Source organism: Pristis pectinata, chromosome 4, assembly GCF_009764475.1.
Source record: "Pristis pectinata isolate sPriPec2 chromosome 4, sPriPec2.1.pri, whole genome shotgun sequence".
NCBI lineage: Eukaryota > Metazoa > Chordata > Chondrichthyes > Rhinopristiformes > Pristidae > Pristis > Pristis pectinata.
In genome coordinates, this window is record NC_067408.1 from 119692851 (window position 1) to 119709134 (window position 16284).

The 16284-nt window shown below is 54.1% G+C and overlaps 1 protein-coding gene across 1 annotated transcript in view; it reads left to right on the forward strand.

Moving 5' to 3' along the window:
• Positions 1-16284, forward strand: part of LOC127569700 (ubiquitin-associated and SH3 domain-containing protein A-like) — a 31623-nt gene that overhangs the window by 10812 nt on the left and 4527 nt on the right. The window contains exons 4-11 of the mRNA XM_052014501.1: positions 2090-2288; positions 5020-5189; positions 7892-8100; positions 9153-9273; positions 10047-10155; positions 11366-11488; positions 12460-12552; positions 14763-14907. Of these exons, the coding sequence (XP_051870461.1) occupies positions 2090-2288; positions 5020-5189; positions 7892-8100; positions 9153-9273; positions 10047-10155; positions 11366-11488; positions 12460-12552; positions 14763-14907 (1169 nt within the window). The remainder of the gene's footprint in view (positions 1-2089; positions 2289-5019; positions 5190-7891; positions 8101-9152; positions 9274-10046; positions 10156-11365; positions 11489-12459; positions 12553-14762; positions 14908-16284) is intronic.

A 16284-nucleotide genomic window follows, 5' to 3' on the forward strand; every position in this document is an offset into this window, starting at 1 on the left:
GGGTGGGCACCTCCTCCACTGTTGTAGTGTCATAGTTATACAGCACAAAACAGGCCCTTCGGCCCAACTCGTCCATGCTGACCAAGTTGTCTACCTGAGCTAGTCCCATTTGCCTGCATCTGGCCCATATCCCTCTAAACCTTTCCTAGCCACGTACCTGTCCAAATGTCTTTTAAATGTAATTGTACCCACCTCTACCACTTCCTCTGGCAGCTCGTTTCATATACCCACCACCCTCTGTGTGAAGAACTTGCATCTTTAAATTTATCAACTCTCACCTTAAACCTGTGCCCTCTAGTTCTAGACTCACCCACCCTTGGAAAGAGACTGTGACAACCTACCCTATCTATGTCCCTCATAACATTACAACCCTTTATAAGGTGCTGCCTGGATTGGAGAGCTTGTCTTATGAGGATGGGTTGAGTGAGCTGGGGCTTTTCTCTTTGGAGAGAAGGAGGATGAGAGGGGACTTGATAGAGGTGTACAAGATGATAAGAGGCATAGATCGAGTGGACAGTCAGAGACTTTTTCCCAGGGCAACAATGGCTAACACGAGGGGACATAATTTTAAGGTGACTGGAGGAAGGTATAAGGGGGATGTCAGGGGTAAGTCTTTTTACACAGAGAGTGGTGGGTGTGTGGAACGCACTGCCTGCAGAGGTTGTGGGGGCTGATACATTAGGGACATTTGGGTGACTCTTAGATAGACACATGAATGATAGAGAAATGGTGGGGGGCGGTGTGGGAGGGAAGAGTTAGATCATAGAGCAGGATAAAATGTTGGTATAACACTGTGCTGTAGTGTTCTATGTTCTAAGGTCACCCCTCAGCCTCTGACACCCCAGTGAGAACAAACAGCCTGTCCAACCTCTCCTCACAACCACATCCTTCCAGCCCAGGTAATGTCCTGATGAAGACACGGATGCTGGAATCTGGAGCAACACACAATCTGCTGGAGAAACTCAGCGGGTGGAGTGGAATTGTCGACGTTTCGGGTTGAAACCCTGCATCAGGGCTGTCATGCTGCTCAACCCGCTGAGTTCCTCCAGCAGATTACTTGTAACATCCTGGTGAATGTCTCTGCGCTCCGTGTAACACTACCACATCCTTCCTGTAGCGTGGTGACCACAATTGTTCACAGTACTCCAAGTGTGGGCGAACCAATGTTTGGTACAACTGCACCGTGCTCTACATTCAGTCCTTGGCCTCTGAGACTGAGCACGCTGAATGCCTCCTTCACTGCCCTGTCCACCTGTGTCACCGCTTCCTAGGGGCTGTAGACTTGCACCCCCCCGTCCCCCGTCCCTCGTACGTCACCATGTCTGAGGTCCCTCCATTCACTCTCTCTGTCCTGCAGTGTCTGACCTCCCAAAATGCATCACCTCACACTTGTCTGCATTGAACTCCATCTGCCACTGCTCTGCCCACTTTCCACCGACTTCTGTCCCTCTGCGTCCTTAGACAAGCTTCCTCTCCATAACTCCAACAGTGCATCTGCAAACTTAACAATCCCACCAGCCACATTTATATATTTCTCAAACAGCACCAACCCCTGGTCGCAGAATTCCAGTCTGGGTTTGAGACAACTGTTGCAGCAGTGCAGGGGCTGAGAACCAGAGGCCAAATCAAAACAAATGCCGTGCTGTAAAAATGTAAGTTCAGCGGGTGAGGGGCAGGTGCAGCCGTGCAGTGGGTGAGGGGCAGGTGCAGCCGTGCAGCGGGTGAGGTGGTGAGGGGGACATGCAGCTGTGCAGTGGGTGAGGGGCAGGTGGAGCCGTGCAGCGGGTGAGGGGAACGAGAGACCAGGCTAACCTTGGAGCTGAAGGTCCGTGGTCAGAACCTGGATGAAGCTGATGGGCAGAATATGAGAACATCTGGAACCGTTGGCCAGGAGTGGGAGTTGGGGCAGAGTCAGTGTTCGACAGCGAGCTGGACAAGTGTCTGAAGGGAGAAGGTTTGGAGTCTAGGGAAGGAGAGAGTGGGATTGGTTCAATCGCTCTTCCCTGGACTTAGGAGGCACCTGACGGGCTGAATGGCCCCCGGTGGTATTACCGCTTTGTGCGCCAGTGACTGGTGTCTCTCACTGCAGTGTGAAGACAGTAAATTGGAGAGGTTGTACGAAGCTCTGAAGAAGACCGGAGACAGGTTTGTGGATGGATTCCCCTCCTGCCTCTCCCTGACACTTCACACAAGCTCCCGCTACATTGGGTTCTTCCTGGACGACGCAAGTGCCGACGTCATCAAGCAGTTTGCCCTGGCGTTCCGTGAGGCAGCAGCCAAACTGGCAGGTATGGGTCCCTCACACCCTCCCTGGTCACACACTGTGTACGCCACAATCACTGGGCATCAGCTGAGTGACTTGGGCAGGCAGCCAGTGGTTCCAGGTCCAGGGAATGTTTCACTGCCGTGTGATTCCACAGCTCCAGCTCCTCCCCACCACCTCTGTGCTCACCCCGATACTCCTGATGTTGTGGGAGTCTGTGTACTAAGGCAGTGTGTTCTAGGTTCCAGCCAGCCTCCCCGTGATGATCCCTCCTCTGATCTCCTCTAAACCTCTTACCCTGGTCTTAGGGAAAGGTTTCCCACTTTCTAACCTGTCTGTACCCTTCCTAATTTTATATTCCTCTTTTGGATCCCTCCCCTCTTACTTCTCTCTCTGTGTCTTAGAACATAGAACATTACAGCACAGTACAGGACTTTCGGCCCACAATGTTGTGCTGACATTTTATCCTGCTGTAAGATCTATCTAACCCTTCCCTCCCACATAACCCTCCATTTTTCTATCATTCATGTGGCTATCTAAGAGTCTTTTAAATGTCCCTAATGGATCTACCCCACAACCTCTGCCGGCAGTGCGTTCCACACACCCACCACTCTGTGTAAAAAAAAAACTTACCCCTGACATCCCCCCTCTACCTTCCTCCAGTCACCTTAAAATTATGCCCCCTCGTGTTAGCCATAAACGTCTCACCTGAAAAGTCTACTCCCTGGGACACTGAGTTCCCAGTCCCGCCCGTCCTTCCACCATGTCTCAGTGACAACAACGGTATCATAGATCCTCCTGTTCATTAAACCTCTGAATTCATCTACTTTAAAAATAGATGCCATTTAGCTTTGTCTTCCCCTGACGTGCATTTACCCACCTGCTCTGCCTGCTGGACTTACGAACTTTTTCTCCTCAAGGTGACTGGACCTTGCCATCTGAAGGTCCATTTTAAGCCCCAGTCCCCTGCCAACTCAGCTTAAACCTTCCCCAACAGCACCAGCAAACCTCCCCACAGGGAATGTGGTCCCTCTCTGGTTAAGGTGCAACCTGTCCCTCTTGTACAGGTCCCACCTTCCCCAGAAACAGTCCCAGTGATCCAGGAACCTAAAGCCCATCCCCTGCACCATCCCTTCAGCCACACCTTCACCTGACCCATCCTCTGTTCCTACACTCACCAGCCCGTGGCACCAGCAGCAATCCAGAGATTACAACCTTTGAGGTCCTGCTCTTCATATGGTGACCTAGCTCCCTAAACTCTAGTTGCAGGACCTCATCCCTTCTCCTACTGCTGTCACTGGTACCTACAAGTACCACAACCTCTAGCTGCTTGCCCTCCCCTTTCAGAATGTTCTGCAGCCACTCTGAGACGTCCTTGACGCCAGCATCAGAGAGGAACACACCATCCCAGAGTCTGTGTTGTGGCCACAGAAAAGTCCACCAGACCACACCCCCCCCCAATCCACCCACCCCACAATAGAATTCACAACCACTATCACTCTTTCACTCTCCCAGTCCTGTTCCCCACCTGTACAGCTTCCAAATCCCAGTCATTAGTGTATGGAACAGTAGAGGTTCCCACACCAATCCCTGCACTACACTACAGGTCACAGACTTCCAATCATAAAAAACCCTTCACCATCATGCTCCCTCCTATCACTGAGCCAATGTTGGATCCAGTTTGCCACCTTGCCTTGGATCGCATGGAGGCAGGAGGAGGAATCCATCCACATTTTGGACCAGTCTCCCTGTGGGACCTTGTCAAAGGCCTTACTGAAGTGTCTGTAAACCACACCTACTGCAGGCCCTTATCAATACACTTTGTTATCCCTTCGAGAAATTCAACCAGTCAGCCAGGATCCTCCCCTGTACAAAATAGCGCTGAGTATCTTTGATCAATCCCTACCTGTGGATTAATCTTGTCTCTCAGAACAGAGATCAGACTCACTGGCGTGTAATTACCAGTTGTTCCTGCTGCCCTTGAACTAAAGTTCCACAGTCATCCCCTAGTCACCTGGTACCTCACCTGTGGCCTGCAAAGGTTTACATTTCTGTTAGGGCCCCAGCAATCTCCAACCTTGTCTCCCATAGCAGCCTGGGATAAATCTCATCAGACCTGAGCGATTTATCCACCTTTAAGCCCTCTTTAATCATAACTTGATCCAGAATTCGGAGACACGAGAGACGGCAGATGCCAGAATCTGCTGGAGGAACTCAGCCAGTGGAGCAGCATTTGTGGAGGAAGGTCCTTTAAAGCTCCTGTCCTGAAGCAGAGTCTGGACCCGAGATGTCAGCCATTTCTTTGCCTCCACAGATGCTGCTCTGAGTGCCTCCAGTGGTTTGTGTTTTGATGGAGAGTTTCACCGCCCTGCTCTGTGAGCTCTTCAATGTCCTTCTCAGCGAGGCCAGATGTGAACTTGCCCACCTTCTCCATTCTGGTTCCCAATGGCCCCCTCTTTCCCAGGTTACACCTCTGCCCTTAACAGTCAAAGTAGTGGGATCTTCCTTACTCCTACCCACCAGGGATTGACGATATTTTGTGCCCCCTCTTTGCCCCCAAACTTTCTCTCCTGCCTGTTAACCATCGACCTCCAGACGTGCCCCCAGTAAACACGTCCTGATAGATCCTCGGCCGACAACCCCAGGTACCCATCCCTGACGGAATTACTGGGACCGATGGTTCTCCCTCTTTGTGCTGATCTCTGTCCGACCTGCCGCGTCCCATCACTGACCACACTCTCCCTCTCTCCACACAGACTGCCAGGTGGAGGTCAGCAGCAACCCCCTGCACCTCACCCTCTCCCACCGCTTCCTCCCTGAGCACCAGCGGGAGCTGGAGGCCAGAGCTCGGGCCATCGGTCTGGGGGTCAGCTGCCAGTGGACAGTCGGCCTGTACTCCCGGGACATGCGCTTCGTGCACTACCAGGTACCTCCCTGGGGGTGGGGGGGATGTCCTGGGGTGGGGGCTGGGAGTGGGGACAGGTCCTGGGGTGGGGGCTGGGGGTGGGGACAGGTCCCGGGGTGTTGGGGGGGGGGGTTGTGGGGGACAGGTAAACAGGTCTGTGGGGGGGGGGGGTGGGGACAGACTGTGGCCCCCTGCTGACGGTGCAATGACCAGTCCCGGGACGAAGGAGGCTGTCAGCGGGATCACCAGCCTCTCCCAGACCTGCTCTCCTCCCCCAACAGTCTCACCCCTGTGCCCAGTCCCCACCCCTCACCCCCTGGTCCCACCCCCTCCTGCCCCTCATCTGAACCAACCAACCCGTCCTGACCACCACCCCCCCCCCCACCACAACTGTTGGCTCTGCCCCTTGTCCTCCCCCCACTGAAGGGAACACGTTCCCCCGCTCCACCCATCCGGTCTCCTGCACTTGGCCTGGGTCCAGACCCCGGCTGTCCCGGTCCAACCCCGGCTGTCCCGGTCCGACCCCGGCTGTACCGGTGTGGGCCCATGATACGGTAGGACACTGAACCCTGGGGTGAGGAGGAACATTGGAAGGACCACCAGCCACACTCCTGCTCCGTGTCTCCCTCCCTCCCCTCCTCCGCTTCCCACTTGCTGTCTGATCATCCGGACACATGGACTGTTTCGGAAGTGGCTGAAGTCACGAATAGAGGAATGTCGATGTTATTTTTTGGACACCAGAGACATTTGACAAACTCCCTCATCAGAAACTTTACTTGTGTTGGAAGTTTGCGGGATTGGAGGGAATTGTTGACCTGGTTTGGTGATTGCCCTGTGGCAGAAAACAGGAAGTAGGGATAAGGGGCAGGATTAACAGTGTCCTGTGAGAGTTTGTGTTCGGACCACAGCCTTTCACTGAGGACAAGATCGAAAATACTAAATGCAAGTTTGCTGATGGCAGCATTGTTAGCAGTCTAGGTAGAAACATCAACTTACAAAACGAGGCAAAACAGTGGTGAATGGATTTCAGTGGATGAAGATCTGAGGTCAACAACCTCATACGTAGGAAGGATAGAATACGTTATCGATGTATCAAGGTCAGCACAACATGGTGGGCTGAATGGCCTGTCCAGTGCTGTACTGTTCTATGTTCTATCACCTCCTAAGTGAGAAAGGCAAGAAATGTTGGAGAAATAGAAGGCCTCAAAATATGATTAAACTAACAAAAATGTCATGGCAGATATAAAAAGTAAAAGTGGCTGTCAGAATGCTTGCCTCTTTATCAGGAAGACTGAAGCCCAAAGGTGCAGAAGTTATGCCCCACCGACACACAGTTGTGGTGAGACCAGAGCTGCCCTACAGTCAGTGGTTCTACTCCTGAGGAAAGATGAATTGGCCATGGAGGTAATATGGGTCAGATTTACCAGAGGCATACCCAGACTGCAATGGATAAATTATGAGGAGAGATTACATAAATCTAGGCTGTATTTCTTTGAGCTTGTGGATGGGGATGAGTTGATTGAAGAGCTCGAGATGTTAAGGGAATTGATGGGCAGGTGGAGAGAACCTGTTACTGTACAATAAAAACAGAAAATACAGAAAGACTCAGCAGGTCAGGCAGCATCTGTGGAAAGAGAAGCAGAGATAGTGTCTTGGGTCAATGCTCCTTCACCACCACACAGGGAAATACAGATCAGTGACCTAAATGCTGTGATTTCTCTCTCTGCAGCTGCTGCCTGACCTGATGAATGTTTCTGCAGCTTTGTTTTGTTTCAGATTTCCAGCACCTCCAGTTTTTGTTCTGCTGCTCGGGAGGTTTAGGATAGGAATCTGGTCCCAAAATCAGGACTGATGTCTGGAGAGATGCAGACAGGTCTGTGGAAGTTGCTGGGTCAGTTGTTAGCTTTAACCCTGAGGTTACAGATTTCTGTTGAACAAAGTTATGAGAGAAGGATAACTTCCGAACCATTCTTCCTTGATCGAGCTCCAAGGATAATTTAGAGAGAAGAATATCTCCCTAACTATAGGAAGGATATCAGTAAGATTGAAAGAGTGCAGAGGAGATTTACTAGAATGTTGCCGGGTGTCAGGAGTTGAATTACAGGGAAAGATTGAACAGGTTAGGACTTTATTCCTTGGAGCGCAGAAAAATGAGGGGAGATTTGATAGAGGTTTACAAAATTATGAGGGGAATAGACAGTAAATGCGAGTAGGCTCTTTCCACCTAGATTAGGTGAGATAAATACGAGAGGACATGGCTTTAGAGTGAAAGGGGAAAGGTTTAGGGGGAACATAAGGGGGAACTTCTTCACTCAGAGTGGTGGGAGTATGGAACGGGTTGCCATCTGATGTGGTAAATGCGGGCTCACTCTTGAGTTTTAAAAATAAATTGGATAGATACATGGATGGGAGAGGTCTGGAGGGTTATGAACTGGGTGCAGGTAAATGGGACTAGCAGAATAAAGTTTCGGCACAGACTAGAAGGGCTGAATGGCCTGTTTTCTATGCTGTAATGTTCTATGGTTCTAGAACCAGCGAGGGGGGAGGGTATGGAACAATTTCACGTGAGTGAGGGTCTCCCTGAAGGAAGAACATGCCAGAAGGATTGACATCTTCTCTTGCCCCTCCCTCCCCCATCATTCAGATGACTTTCTTACGGGTTTGAAGGTTAACTGTAACATCTAATGCCAGGCACTAACCGGATGTAACCATGTCATTCGCAGGTTCTACAAGCACTTTACCCATACAGCCCCCAGAATGAGGATGAGTTGAAGCTTGATTCTGGCGACTACATCTTCCTGCATCCCACCGAGCAGGCTGGTGTGAGTCAGGGCTGGGTCTTTGGCACCTCACACCGCACAGGGTGCAGGGGGCTTCTGCCTGAAAACTACACAGAGACGGCATCCGAGTCCAACACCTGGGTCAGTCACAGGTGGGTTCACAGGTCAGGCACCTGGGTCAGTCACAGGTGGGTTCTCAGGTCAGGCACCTGGGTCAGTCACAGGTGGGTTCAAAGGTCAGACACATGGGTCAGTCATGGGTGGGTTCAAAGGTCGACACCTGTGTCAGTCACAGGTGGGTTCTAAGGTCACACACCTGGGTCAGTCATAGGTGGTTCAAAGATCAGATACCTGAGTCAGGCAAAGTTAGGTTCAAAGGTCATACACCAAGGTCATTCACAGGTGGGGCCAAAGGTTATATCGTTGGGCTGGGTGTTGCTGCCCCCGCCCCCCCCACCCCGTGGTGTCTGTGGACAGGGTGGATTAACATTTCCCACACTGTATGATGGGTCAGTATGGACGAGTTGGGCAGAAAGGCTGTCTCTGTGCTGCACAGCTCTGTGACTGTGTGATGGTGTCACCGCCACCTCTGGGTTTGTCAGAACTACCTCCACACATTGCATTCATTCTGTTGGAGCCTCACCTCAGGAGGGTGCCCCAGCTCCCCGCCCCTGCCCCCGCCCCAGCTCCCTGGTCCCACCCTCCCCGACCCCAACCCCCTGCCCTACCCCCACCCCCCCGCCCCTGCCTGTCCCAGCTCCACCCCCCCACCCCCCTGCCCCAGCTCCCCGGTCCCACCCTCCCCCACCCTCCCCCCAACCCCCGCCCCACCTCCCCCCCATCCTAGCCCCACCCCCTCTCCCCCCCCCCCCCCCGTCCCTTGGGGAGTAACGAGACTAAGGGGCTGGGACCGGTCCCCTCTGCAGCTGGCAGGGACATGTGTTCAACCGGTGTTCTCACCGACTGTCCTGGGCCCAGAAACACTGCTGGGTACAGACGGGGTCACAGTCTGTCTCACCCTCTGGGTACCCCATCACCCTGGGTCACCCCTGGGTCACCCGTCACTCACTAACACCGGTCTGGGTCACCGGGTCACACAGAGGATGATCCTGCAGACTCCCCCGTCCATCTCACTGGTGCCCAGGGACCCTGGTGTCTCTCCATCACCAAGCACAGGTCCCCACTCACTGCTCTTTCTCCTCAGGTCCTACACCTTTGGACTGACTCATGTGGAAGCCAGCGGGGTGAACGGCAACTGTTCGCCCGGCCCCGACACAGACTCCAACCCAATGCCCAACAGCATCCACAGGCTCCTGGAGGCACAGGTAATGAAGGGAGGGTGGGGAGGGAAGGGGGATGGTGGGATGTAGGAGGTGGAGAGGAGGAGGAGGAGGAGGAGGGGAGGGAAGAAAGGAAGGAAGGAGATGGAGGAGGGGAGAGGAAGGTGAGGGAAGGGATGGAGAAGAGGGAGGAGGGGAGGGAGGAGGATGGAAGCTGTGGACAGAGTGGATGGAGAGGGGCTGGTGGAGTGGTGGTTGGGGTAAAGGGATGTGGGAGCAGAGGGAGGGGGAGGGGGAGAGGGAGCACTGTGAGGGGTGTGTGGGCAGTAGGGGAGCTTTGCAGCTGTAAAACTTCTGTCTGTCTGGAGCTGATGTTCGACTGTCTGGGGTGTTGGTCCCTCTGGGGCTGACGTTCGACTGTCTGGGGTGTTGGTCCCTCTGGGGCTGACGTTCGACTGTCTGGGGTGTTGGTCCCTCTGGGGCTGACGTTCGACTGTCTGGGGTGTTGGTCCCTCTGGGGCTGACGTTCGACTGTCTGGGGTGTTGGTCCCTCTGGGGCTGACGTTCGACTCTCTGGGGTGTTGGTCCCTCTGGGGCTGACGTTCGACTCTCTGGGGTGTTGGTCCCTCTGGGGCTGACGTTCGACTCTCTGGGGTGTTGGTCTCTCTGGGGCTGACGTTCGACTGTCTGGGGTGTTGGTCCCTCTGAGGCTGACGTTCGACTCTCTGGGGTGATGGTCCCTCTGGGGCTGACGTTCGACTCTCTGGGGTGATGGTTCCTTCTGGGATTGATGTTCGTCTGTCTTGTCCCCGATCCAGCTCCTGGCGACTGCCTCCTCCCGGCGATGGCTGCTGTTCCTGCGACATGGTGAGAGAGTCGACCTCGTGTTTGGCAAGGCCTGGATGGAGCAGTGTTTCAGTGGGGAAGGTGGGTTTCAACTCCTCTCTAATGCTTCTCAGTCTGCATATGTAACATCGACTGACCACCCTCATCGATCCTCTACTTCATCTATCAGCAGGATGTCAGACCCCGGTCTAGGGCGTTAGTTGTGGGTGTCAGTGAAAGACTTTCCTATCTCCCCACTGCTTTTGTTTTACCCTCACACTGACTCAGCTGTGGTGGGAGGGCACTGCAGGGCGTGGGGGTGGGGCACTGCAGGGCGTGGTGGTGGGGCGCTGCAGGGCGTGGTGGTGGGGCGCTGCAGGGCGTGGTGGTGGGGCGCTGCAGGGCGTGGTGGTGGTCACTGCAGGGCGTGGTGGTGGTCACTGCAGGGCGTGGTGGTGGGGCACTGCAGGGCGTGGTGGTGGGGCGCTGCAGTGCGTGGTGGTGGGGCGCTGCAGGGCGTGGTGGTGGTGACTGCAGGGCGTGGTGGTGGGGCACTGCAGGGCGTGGTGGTGGGGCACTGCAGGGCGTGGTGGTGGGGCACTGCAGGGCGTGGTGGTGGGGCGCTGCAGGGCGTGGTGGTGGTGACTGCAGGGCGTGGTGGTGGGGCGCTGGAGGGCGTGGTGGTGGGGCGCTGGAGGGCGTGGTGGTGGGGCGCTGGAGGGCGTGGTGGTGGGGCGCTGCAGGGCGTGGTGGTGGGGCGCTGCAGGGCGTGGTGGTGGGGCGCTGCAGGGTGTGGTGGTGGGGCGCTGCAGGGTGTGGTGGTGGGGTGCTGGAGGGCGTGGTGGTGGGGCGCTGCAGGGCGTGGTGGTGGGGCACTGCAGGGTGTGGTGGTGGGGCACTGGAGGGTGTGGTGGTGGGGTGCTGGAGAGGGGTGGCTCCGTTTCTTAAGTTTCCTCAGACTGACAAAACTTTAAACTTTTCTCTACAATTCGGAGTTTTCTTTCCTTCCATTTTCCGGAATCACTTGCCCTGAACACCAAGGACTTCTTTAACCACAGACCCTGGCAGTTCCCAACCTCGTGTCTACTCCACACTGAACCCTTCCCCTGCCTCTCCACCCCTCAAGATCTGGCAACAGGTCACGAAGCTTAAATGTCAACTCAGTTACTCCCTCCACAGAAGCTGCCTGACCCGCCGCGTGTTTCCTGCAGCTGTATAACAGTTTGCACTGTGACCACAGAGACCAGCAGCTCCAGAATAGCTGAACCAGGTCCTCAGGGAGGGTCTGATCCAACTGTTTCCATCTTCACAGGCAGATACATCAGGACAGATTTAAACTTTCCTCACAGTGTACCACAGAGGGCAGGTGGCACCAGGGACTATGAACACGATGCTCCCCTATCTTCCTGCGGCATCTTCCAGTCTCGGCTGATGGGTAAGTTAACAGGTTGGGTCCAGGGACAATATTCTTGTCAGTAAGAACTGAACTGTGAGAATGACCCACTGCTCAGTCTGCAGCCTACCAGGGGAAACTTGACTGGAGCAGCTCAGCCTGAGCCCTTACTTCTTGCAGTGTGTACCAGTGATTCACAGCGACACAGGGCCAGAGGACTTCCACTGGTGTGAATCTTGTGGTTGGTGGTGAGGAAGAAGGTTCCAGCTACAGGAGGACATCAGTGGGTGGGTGACAGGTGGAACCCAGTCTGGAGAGGTGTGAGGTGGTGGACCTGGGAGGCGGCGAGGCTGAGGGACTACACGGCGAGTGGTGAGGGGTGGAGGGAGGTAGGAGTGTGTCCACAGATCCCTGAGGGAGCAGGGCAAGCTGGGCTGGTGAGGAAGGCAGGTGGGTACTTGCCATCACTGGCTGAGGTGCAGAGCTGTGGGAGTGGGCAGACACAGCTGCAGTGCTGAGCGAGGACCTGTCTGCAGCTGGCTCCACCACCACAGGACGTGGAGTGAAGGGGGGAGCAGGCACTTGGTGTCACCTTGTGAGTGTGGAAGCAGGTCGGGCTCAAAGGTTGGTGAAATAACTGGGGGGGGGGACACAGAGCTGAGGGGGCTGGGGGAGTAGTGAGTGTGAGGGGGTAATGGGTGGGGGGGTATTGAGTGTGTCTGAGTGTTGGGTGTGTGAGGGATTGGGTGTGGGTAATAGGTGTGGGGGGGTATTGGGTGTGGGGGGCTGTCATGTTTGGGGTGGGGGTGAATTCTTCCTCAGTGTGGGGTTGGGGTGTTCCTGTCACACACTCAGGGAGGGTGACTCTGGTCAGTTGTGTAACAGTGACACCGGTGTGGGAGGGTGACTCTGGGTGACACCGGTGTGGGAGGGTGACACCGGTGGGTTGTGTAACTGTGACACTGAGAATGTTCCCACTTGGTGAGAACTTGCTCTTTCATTCTGTGAACCAGGAGAGGCGATGACAGACAGGGAGGTCCCAATCCGCTGTGTGTACAGCTCACCCGCCCTGCGCTGTGTTCAGACTGCTCATCACCTGCTGCAAGGTAAACGGCCCAACAACTGTGTGCATGGGGGAGGGAGAAGGTGGGATAGCCCCCCGCCCACCCCAGGGGGGAGACACTCCGTTCCTGCAGACCAGGCAGCACCCTCTCCAATTGACTGCAGCACAGAGCTCCCGGGATCTACAGGTCCTGGAGCAAGAACATCTCCACAGACCAGCAGACAGGCCGTGTCCTAGAGTAGGAACATCCCCACAAACCAGCAGACAGGCTGCATCCTAGAGCAGGAACATTCCCACAGACCAGCAGACAGGCTGCATCCTAGAGTAGGAACATCCCCACAGACCAGCAGACAGGCCGTGTCCTAGAGTAGGAACATCCCCACAGACCAGCAGAAAGGCAGTGTCCTAGAGTAGGAACATCCCCACAGACCAGCAGACAGGCCGTGTCCTAGAGTAGGAACATCCCCACAGACCAGCAGAAAGGCCGTGTCCTAGAGTAGGAACATCCCCACAGACCAGCAGGACTGGCCCTGCCCACACAGATCAGTGGCAGCCATGACTGGGCCCACGTGGACTAAAGATAGAACACAGAAAAGTACAGCACAGGAACAGGCCCTTCAGCCCATGATGTTCTGTTAAACTAATTAAGCTAATGACACTTAACCCCTTCTGCCTGCACATGGTCCAGATCCCCCCATTCTCTGCACATTCATGTGCCTATCGAAGAGCTTCTTGAACACCCCTGTTGTATCTGCCTCCACCACCACCCCAGGCAGCACGTTCCAGGCACCCACCACTCTGTGTAAAATACTTGCCCCGCACATCTCCTTTAACTTACCCCCTATCACCTTAAATGCATGCCCTCTAGTATTAGACATTTCAACCCTGGGAAAAAGATACTGGCTGTCTACTCTACCTATACCTCTCATAATCTTATAAACTTCTATCAGGTCTCCCCTCAGCCTCCGTCACTCCAGAGAGAACAACCCATTTATCCAACCTCTCCCCATAGCACATGCTCTCCAATCCAGGCAGCATCCTGGTGAACCTCTTCTGCACCCTCTCCAAAGCCTCCACATCCTTCCTATAATGGTGCCACCAGAACTGAACACAATGCTCCAGATACAGCCTAACCAGAGTTTTATAAAGCTACAACATAACCTCCGGACTCTTGAGCTCAATGCCTCAACTAATAAAACCAAACATGCCGTACACCTTTACCACCCTATCAACCTGCGCAGCCACTTTCAGGGAACTATGGACTTGGACCCCAAGATCCCTCTACAACAACACTGTTAAGGGTCCTGCCATTAACAGTGTACTGTCTCTTTACATTTGATCTCCCAAAATGCAACACCTCACATTTGGCCGGATTAAACTCCATCTGACATTTCTCTGCCCATATCTGATCTATATCCTGCTGTTCTGGTCACCACAATATAGGAAGGATGTGGAGGCTTTAGAGAGGGTGCAGAGGAGATTTACCAGGATCCTGCCTGCATTGGAGAGCATGTCTTATGAGGATAGGTTGAGTGAGCTGGGGCTTTTCTCTTTGGAGAGAAGGAGAATGAGAGGTGACTTGATCGAGGTGTACAAGATGATAAGAGGCATTGATCGAGTGGACAGTCAGAGACTTTTTCCCAGGGTGAAAATGGCTAACATGAAGGAACATAACTTTAAGGTGATTGGAGGAAGGTATAAGGGGGATGTCAGGGGTAAGCTTTTTTACACAGAGAGTGGTGGGTGTGTGGAACGCACTGCCGACAGAGGTTGTGGGGGCAGATACATTAGGGACATTTAAGAGACTCTTAGCTAGACACATGAATGATAGAAAAATGGGGGGGCTATGTGGGAGGGAAGGGTTAGGTAGATCTTAGAGCAGGATAAAATGTTGGCACAACATTGTGGGCTGAAGGCCCTGTACTGTGCTGTAGTGTTCCATATTCTGTGTATCCTTTGGCAATCTTCTACAGTGACCAGAACACCACCAATCTTTGTATCATCTGCAAAACTACCTTCTTACTAACAAGGGATCTTGTTGGGCTACTTACCTACTTACGAGGGGTTTGTGTTGCTGAGTGTGGAGGGGGTGGAGACACTCGAGTTGTTTGTGTATCGCTCGGTGCTGACGGACCCAACCCTGGTTTCCCATGGATCTCAGTCCCAGTCAGAACAGAACTGGATATCGCAGAGTTAGGAAGAGTTTCATCGTACGGACAGCCTGCTCCACTAATGACTGTGTCCCTGCTCCAGGTCTGAAGCCCAGTCCCCAGCTGGGTATTTGTGTGGAGCCCGGACTCTTCGAATGGACCAAGTGGGAGGCGGCAAAATCGATCCCAAACTTCATGTCTGTCGCAGAGCTCAAGGCAGCTGGTTACTCAGTGGACGGGAGTTACAGGTGGGGGCCACAGCTCTGGTACAGTGTGTCACCGTCACCAGGGTCACCAGCAGGGGACGGGGAGATAGAGGGGAGGGGGAGGAGGGTATAGTGAGACGGGGAGGGAGTGTGACAGGGGGAAGGAGGGGTAGGGGAGAGGGAGGGGATGGGAAGGGGGGGTGTGATGGAAAGGGAGGAGTGGGAGACAGGGAGGGGAGTGTGACAGGGAGAGGAACGGTGGGAGAGAGAGGGGGAGGGGGTGTGATGGGGAGAGGAAGGGTGGGAGAGAGAGGGCGAGCGGGAGTGTGATGGGGAGAGGAACGGTGGGAGAGAGTGAGGGGGAGTGTGACAGGGAGAGGAAGGGTGGGAGAGAGAGGGGGAGGGGGAGTGTGATGGGGAGAGGAAGGGTGGGAGAGAGAGGGGGAGGGGGAGTGTGATGGGGAGAGGAACGGTGGGAGAGAGGGAGGGGGAGTGTGACAGGGAGAGGAACGGTGGGAGAGAGAGGGGGAGGGGGAGTGTGATGGGGAGAGGAAGGGTGGGAGAGAGGGAGGGGGAGTGGGAGGAGAGGGGTGAGGGAGGAGAGAGGGAGGTCCCTCTGTTCCACAACACTCCCAGGACCCTACCGTTCACTGTACAAGTCCTGCCCTAGTTTGACTTCCCAAAATACATCACCTCACACATCTGGATGGAGAGCCATTTGCCAATCCTCAGCCCACTGACCCAGCTGATCGAGATCCCCCTGTAGTTTTTGATAACCTTGTTCACCTATTTTGGAGGCAGAGAGAGGACCCAATAGAGTATTCAAAATTATCAGAATAGATTGGGTAGATAGTAGGAAACTTCATAGCAGAGATCTCTAAAACTAGAGAGCATAGGTTTAGGATAAGGGACAAGAGGTTTAGAGGGATCTGAGGAAGAACATGGAACAGTGCAGGCCCTTCAACCCACAATGTTGTGCTGAACTAATTAAACTAGTAACTAGGTGAGCCATAGGGTGATTGGAATCAGGAACATACTTCCTGCAGTGTGTTGCAAGTGGGTACTCTCACAACATTTAATATGTAGAAGAGCTCTTAAATCACCAAGGCAGGGAACATCTTTCTCTGGACTGCCCAGACCAAGGGCAAGGCTTCCAGATCATGGAATCATACAGCACAGGAATGGGCCCTTCATCCCACCTTGTCCATGCTGACCCTGATGCCTATCTACACCAATCCCACTGGCCCACATTAAGCCCATATCCCTCTACGACTTTCCTATACAAGTACCTGTCCGAACATCTTTTAATCATCATACCCACCTCTACCGCTTCCTCTGGCAGCTTGTTCCACACACCCACCTCCCTCTGTGTGGAAAACCTACCCCTCAAATCTCCTTTAACTTTCTCCCCTCTGACCT